Genomic DNA, 6,530 nt, shown 5'->3' on the forward strand with positions numbered 1-6,530 from the left:
CCCCACCTTGCAAAGGGAAGGAAAGAACAGGAGCCAACCCCAGCTTGTTGGTTTAGCCTGCAGAGAACTTCCCCAAAGACTGCCTACTGGGGGAGAAGAGGGGGAAATGATGGACAATGGGACCTGTGGGGGTCCAGGAAGCCTGTCTCCTCCTCCCGCACAGAGCCCATGTCATTCTCACCTTTAAGAAGAATCCAAAACAAAACAGGGAGAACCCTCATTGTCCACCTGGTTCCCTCAGCAGGTGAATCTCTTGTCACAACAATCTGATTAATCCAAGATAGCGCAGGGATCTTCTTTCTTTTGCCACTGTTGAAAATGAAACCCTGAGGCTCCCTGGCCAGTTCTTCAATTTGGAGTTTCCAGATTTCTCAGCTACCTCACTTCTCTAAGACGGTCCTGTGAGTGTACAGGTCTCTCTGAGAAGTTGGGTCACACGCTGAGGTTTATGGCAACTGGGGTAACAACAGCGAAGCAGCTGCACAGGTGCAAACCCCATATTGCCAACCTCAAGTGTTCAAAAATTAATGAGTCAGGCCCCAAAAAATCATGAGGCTGGCTTAAAAGTACTGAGTATGTGTGACCTGGATGCCCCATGTTGGCAACTGATGGAGGTACATAGTTACAAGTCTATTCTCAGGGACTTGTCTAAACAGGCATGGTTTCCCTGCAATCACCCTCTTCAAGATTTCACCCAAGAGGGCCACATTTAGTCTGTGCCAAAATCTAGAAACTCTCCAATCGTCATGGTTATTGCAGCTAACTCAGTCAAGTGAGAACAAGTGACCTCTTTTGACCCAGCCCAGCCAGGTGTTGACGCTCTAGACAAGGTGCAGACTTGGGCCTTTACAAAGCGCAAAAGAACTCAAGAAAATGACCTTGAATCGGGGGACCATTGTGGGCAAAATGAAGTTGTAAAAACCACCCAGGTTATGAAAAGAGACTCTCTGGAACTGTATAAAAGGAAAAAGAAGGACACAAGATGGTAGCTATTACAGAGGCGACACTGGGCCAGCAGGAGTGTCTTGTGAAAGGTGGATTCCAGCTTTATTAACTGCACAAGCACTGTATGGACTGACCATCGGGTGAGAAATACTTTCTTAGACGGGAAAGGAACTTATGAATAAGCATAGGCTCTAGATTACATTTTATATTTTTCTTTTGCCCGTAGCCATATGTTTCCAGTCCCTGTATTTGCTTCTATTTGAATCTTTATGTTAAGCTGCTTCCTCTTCTGGTGCACAGCTCCAAGAAAAGTTTCACACTCTGTGACTAAAGCCAGAGCCTGTTGGAGTGTCTTTGGCCTCCTTTCACTCATCTTGATCTGCAAGTCCAAGTCCAGCTGAGCATCTCTAAATGGTCCATTGCCAATTGATCCTGGAAGGCCACGGTGCTAGCTGAGTATGTCAGGAACACAAGTCTCTGCAGGTCTTCCACCACTTCAGGTGGGGTTACTACTTTCCCTCTCCTAGCTCTTAGCTGTGTCCGAGCCAGCTCAGATTGATGGCTAGCTCCAAACCACGTGTCAAGGGCTTGTGCCAGGTTTGGAAAACTCCGTCTTTTTTCTGGGGGTAAATTCTGCAGCACCATCAGTGCTGGGCCATCTAAGTTGGCTGCAAGAATACCCACCTCCCCCTTTTTTCTTGCCAGCCATTCATAGTGTTTATGATGTGGAACTGAGCCTAGACATGGGAACCACAGAGACAGACACCTGCAGGAGATTGTCCCCTAAGAATGTGGCGAAAATAGTTTGTTTACATGAGAGGAAAGTCAGGCCCACTCTGTGGACTTATGATGTGGGCAGAGCTGAGGGATGCATCCTTCTTCTGCTGATTCTGACCCATTCCTAAGTTAGGAGAGGGGCAATTCCTCAGCTGTAACAAAACACACAGACGTCACCAGTTACTGGATGAGGAAATTGGATACTGGATGCTTTCTGTTCATACCTGTCAGGGTGCACAGCTGTTCTGCTGTGTATGTTCCTGATCAGGGATACAGAGCAGTGAGGATGTCTCCATATTCACCACCATACTCACCACAGTCATATACGGAGGGTTCGGGTCAACGGGCCCTGCTAGTGCAGCCCAGACAGTTTGGGGGTGTGTTCTGGGTAGCCAGGCAGGAGAGGAAGCGGTCTCAGCAGAGTTGTTACCTTACCCCAGTCACAGACGGATGCCATGGTTGGGGAATGGGTGGACCATTGGCTCCCCCTCCCACAGTGCACTGGGCAGCAAAGCAGTGGTGGTGCCCCAAGGAAAGTATGCTGGACCAGGGACAGACCCAGTACAGTTTGCCCCATCTCCAGAAGGATGGGGAGACTAGAAGGGACCATGTAACTTGAGCAGTTGCAATCTCCCTCCCAGGCTGTGTGGGGCAAGTCAATAACTCACTGTCCCTTACTCTGTGCTCATGGTAAAGCTCTGACAGTCCCTGGGGAGCAACAGAACAAGACAGCACTGGGAGCCACCCAATGGAGTGTCATGGTGTGAATGTCAGAGGCTCTCACCATGTCTGTTTGGCACCATCTCCCTGGAGTTCCTCCGGTACTGTATGCTCACCCAGATCACAGCACAGACTATGCACAGGAAGACGGGGACGATCAGGAACAAGGGATAGAGGATGTTGGGTTGGGATCTATGCAGTAGAAATACAATAGAAACTGTAAAGCTCTGTAGATTTGACTCAACTCCTCCCTATAATACGTTCCCTGGGTGCTCTCTGGGCAAAGGTGCAAACAAAGCTTCATTGGGGAGAAGAGGTATCACCCATTGCCTCAGCACCCGGTCCTTATACCAAACCCCAGCACCCACCTCTACTTATTCATTTATCCAATCAACAATAATCTGATGTGACTGGACTCGGACAGTCCCTGTCCAGGGCTTCTCTGCATCTGGAATTGCCATTGTCCTTCATGTGACTCCAGCCCTACTGAAACTCCAGGTTCTTGCTGATAAAAGCAATGTTAGTTTTTCTGTCGGATGTTATCACCAGTCATGTCATTATTCTTTGTTCCTCCGCGCACAGGGAGGTGATGCAATGGTCACATTTTGTGATCTCTGTTCTCTTAGCTGGCTATAGAGTCTTAAAAACTCATTGATACGTTCATGAGTTGATTATTTGGGGGGCTGGGGAGGACAATAAACAAAGTGGGTTTCCATAGGATCATGTAAGGGAAGTTGGATCCCAGCACCAACAGAATTCTCCAGAAAGTTACTAGGATCCAATGGAAAACCTCACTAGCATTCACTGGCTGGAACTACTGAGATGCTGCAGAAATCTTGGGGGGAGGAAGAGAGCCGAAGGACCCTACGCACCACAATTGACTGCACCGGGGGGAAGCCTACAGACCCAGCGAACTGTGAGCTCTGGAACGTACTGTGCTTGGATGTCACTGCTGTCCAAGGAGCTGTTACTTGAGGACGTCCATGAGCTAGAGACATGGTTTCCGGTGGAAATCCGTGTGAAGGCAGGAGCAGCTGGCTGATCTGTTGTCTGTGGTGCCTTTTCCATTGGGATTGAAGGAGGAAGAGCTGCAGCTAAAAACAGAAATTCAGCACAATTAAAAACACGCGCAAACACAAACGTCTCCACCTTGCCCCTACTTCCCCAACAGAGCCTTCCATGTATATCATCATGGAGTATGTTTGTCATGGAAACGACACACTTAGTCCTGACCCACATCGGAATCCAAACTGTAGCATTTTGTCAGGGCTCCTGAGATCTAAGGCCTTTTGTACCAACTCTTGGAGCGATGGAACGCTGAGCTCTGCACACGTGTGGCTAACTCAGCTAAGCTGGGAACGTATGTCTAACTTTTCAGGACAGCTGCTCTTTCAGTGAGACAAGGATCCGCAGGAGCCACGGTGAGTTTGGCCAGCACCACTCACCCCTTACATTAAATAGTATCAGCAGTGGAGGTGTAGCTGTGTCGGTCCCAGGATATTAGAGAGACAAGGGGGGTGAGGTAACGTCTGTTATTGGACCAACTTCTGTTGGTGAGACAAGCTTTTGAGCTACACAGAGCTCTTCCTCGGGTCTGGGAAAGGTACTGTCAGTCAGAACTTGTATTTAGCTGTGCCACTCGGCGTACCTTTCCCAGACCCGAGGAAGAGCTCTGTGTAGCTCGGCTGCTTCTCTCTCACCAACCGAAGTTTGATCCAATACAAAAAAAATTAATAATCTAGTGATCCCTCCCACCTCATTTACATGCTCCGTGTCTCTCTTCCCCCATTTGGGGAATTGTCCCCACCCCCAACACACCCACCCCCTTGGGGAATGACTCCCCCTTCCCTTTGGAGAATTGCCTCCCCATCCCCCTTTTCTCTTGCCCTCTCTCTGGCTAAGGTGGGGTGGGGGTGGGGGCTGGGCAGGAAAGAGGAGCTCAGTTCTGAGTGGCTTTAGGGCCTCAATCAAGAGCAGCGCTGCATGAAGGGTGCTGCAGGGCTGCAGCAAAGAGGCTAATGTACCTGTTTGCAATCAGACGGGAGTTCCTTCCCCACTGTCCCCAACTAGCTGGAGCCCTTTGAAGGAGGCAGGAGCAGTGTCTGACTCCCCTGGGTTAGAGGAATGTCTTCAGAGCTACAGACAACCCTCCCTGCCCCATCCATCCCTCCTCCAGCGTCCCCTCTCTTGTCACTGCCATGGGGGAGCAGAGGAAAGCTTTACCTGGGGAGACGATGACTTTGACGGAGTCCCTGGGATTAGGGAGGCCAATCCTGGCTACCCCACAGAGGTAAGTCCCCGCATCTGCCCGCGTCAGGTTCTCCAGGGTAACTGTGATAACGCGCTGGGTGTGATTGTCACGGATGGAGACTCTGCCCCACGTCTCCTCAGCCTCCGACCCCTTGGTCTCAAAGATGAGGTGATTGAAACACAGCACAACTTTGCGTCTGCACCAGAATTTCGGATAAGCCTCATAGCCTGCCCCGTACTGGCAACGCACAGACACCAAGCCGCCCAGCTGGCCATGTGCTGTGCCAGGGCCCGTCACTGCCCAGCAGCCTGCGAGAGACAGAGCCAAAGAGAGAAACTGAGAATCCTTCTAGCTGTGAACAGCAGTGCACTGCAGCCAGTGCTGGGGGGCAGCGGATTGTGGGGGATGCTTGAGCATTTGGAACGTGTGTGTGCAGCAGGAGGAGCAGAGCTGGGAGAATTGGCAGGGGCAGGGTCTTTCCTAGCCCCAGTTGGCTGGGAGTTATTTTAACTCAAGGGAGGACATGCTGGAACCCTGCAGGAGCAGGCATTGCCATTCAGCGTTGCTTTGTCTTTGCAGTAAAATGAAGTAAATTAGATCTGGTTTTCTCTCTCAATATTGCTGGCTGGAGACTGGCTGGAGGTCACTCCTTCCATACAAGTTGCTCATATCTCGCTTTACCTTCTCTATTCTCTGGGGAGAGACACAAACCAGTGGCTTGTCCCACCACCAGGGTCAGTTACTGAGTCAAGGGGAAGAGGCGTCTCTGCACAGGGACTGCAGATTCCAAAGGGTCTGGCTTCTGAAGTTCATGTCTCTAACCTTTTAAAAAGCTGACTTGGGAGCAAGAGCAACTCACGTGCTCCACAGCGCGGGCATTTACACCAGTGCAAAGTACCGTAAACTACTATCATGCTGATGTTGTAGCCTTTTACACCCACTTTCATTGACGTAAATGCCTATGCAAGGTGCAGGGCTGTGGTGAAGTGGGCCCGTCATTCCACGCAGGGGTGGGGCACACATTAGCTCACAGTAGGAGCTATGATACCTAACTGCAGCCATCGGTTAATAGCTCAGTGTTACCGAATCCAAGCGTTCCAAAATCAGGTCAGTCCCCACCCCCACCTCCAAGCATAACAAGGATTTAGGAATCAGCAGATTTTAAACATAATACATCAGTGGTTCTTTTTTCTTGGCTTTCTGGATTTGAGTCTTTAGGTGGCATTTGTGGCACATTTTCAAGTTTTTCTCTGCAACCACAAGGGCTAGAAACATTATCGTTTTTTCTTCAAGGAGTGCTGAGATTCTCACACATTCACGTGACTGTCTGGGCTGCGTCTTAAAGCAAGCAAACAGATACACAAGACTAGACCTTTTTGTGTCTTCTCCACAGAAAGCTTTCTTAGGATACAGATTTCAAATCTTTACTTCCCTGCATGGTTTGCAAGCTCCATCTCCAGTAGGCTGTAACAATTGCAGGAACCTATCTGGAGCTTTCCAGCTCTGACGGTGAAACTGGGAGAGCTTGTAAACTGTGCAAACCCAATCACTTCAGTGTATTTCTAGCAATCCCCACAGCGCTGACATCACTCTCACCTGGGAAAAGAATCCAAACCAAAATGGGGACAATCCTCATGGTCCTGGTTTCCTCTGCACAGGACTCACTCCCTGGGAAAATCAGGTTTCTCCGAGACCTCTGGGACCCTTCTTCTTTTAGGCCAGTTGACGATGAAACCTGGAGGCTCACTGACCAGTTCTATAATCTGAAGTTTCTAGATCTCTCAGCTGCTCCACTTCCCTTTGAAGAGGCTGGTGTTTCACGAGGGAAGGAAGTTGC

General features: G+C 49.8%; 1 protein-coding gene across 2 annotated transcripts; it reads right to left on the reverse strand.

Annotated features, from left to right (window-relative positions):
* Window positions 1–1,039: 1,039 nt before the first annotated feature.
* LOC125621324 (CMRF35-like molecule 2) lies at window positions 1,040–6,530 on the reverse strand. Of its 2 annotated transcripts, XM_048818102.1 has the most exons (5): window positions 6,290–6,530; window positions 4,666–5,001; window positions 3,377–3,536; window positions 2,507–2,634; window positions 1,040–1,874 (listed from the first exon to the last, which is right to left on the reverse strand). In XM_048818102.1, exons 1-5 carry the CDS (start codon window positions 6,327–6,329, stop codon window positions 1,852–1,854), a joined length of 687 nt encoding a protein of 228 aa, XP_048674059.1. In that variant the 5' UTR covers window positions 6,330–6,530; the 3' UTR covers window positions 1,040–1,851. The 2 variants fall into 2 exon arrangements, 1 of the variants encoding a protein (XP_048674059.1); XR_012664905.1 differs by lacking the exon at window positions 1,040–1,874 and having other exon boundaries at window positions 2,589–2,634; window positions 2,811–3,536.

Source organism: Caretta caretta, chromosome 14 (genome assembly GCF_965140235.1).
Source record: "Caretta caretta isolate rCarCar2 chromosome 14, rCarCar1.hap1, whole genome shotgun sequence".
In the NCBI taxonomy this organism is placed as follows: Eukaryota; Metazoa; Chordata; order Testudines; family Cheloniidae; genus Caretta; species Caretta caretta.

What these genes read in the sequence shown, in the direction of transcription:
- LOC125621324 (XM_048818102.1), bottom strand. Translation starts at nt 6,329, where the DNA reads ATGAGGATTGTCCCCATTTTGGTTTGGATTCTTTTCCCAG. An exon ending in AGCAGTGACATCCAAGCACA is followed by an intron (nt 2,635 to 3,376) that starts GTACGTTCCAGA and finishes TCTACTGCATAG; the next exon opens with ATCCCAACCCAACATCCTCT. An exon ending in GATGGTGCCAAACAGACATG is followed by an intron (nt 1,875 to 2,506) that starts GTGAGAGCCTCT and finishes GTTTTGTTACAG; the next exon opens with CTGAGGAATTGCCCCTCTCC.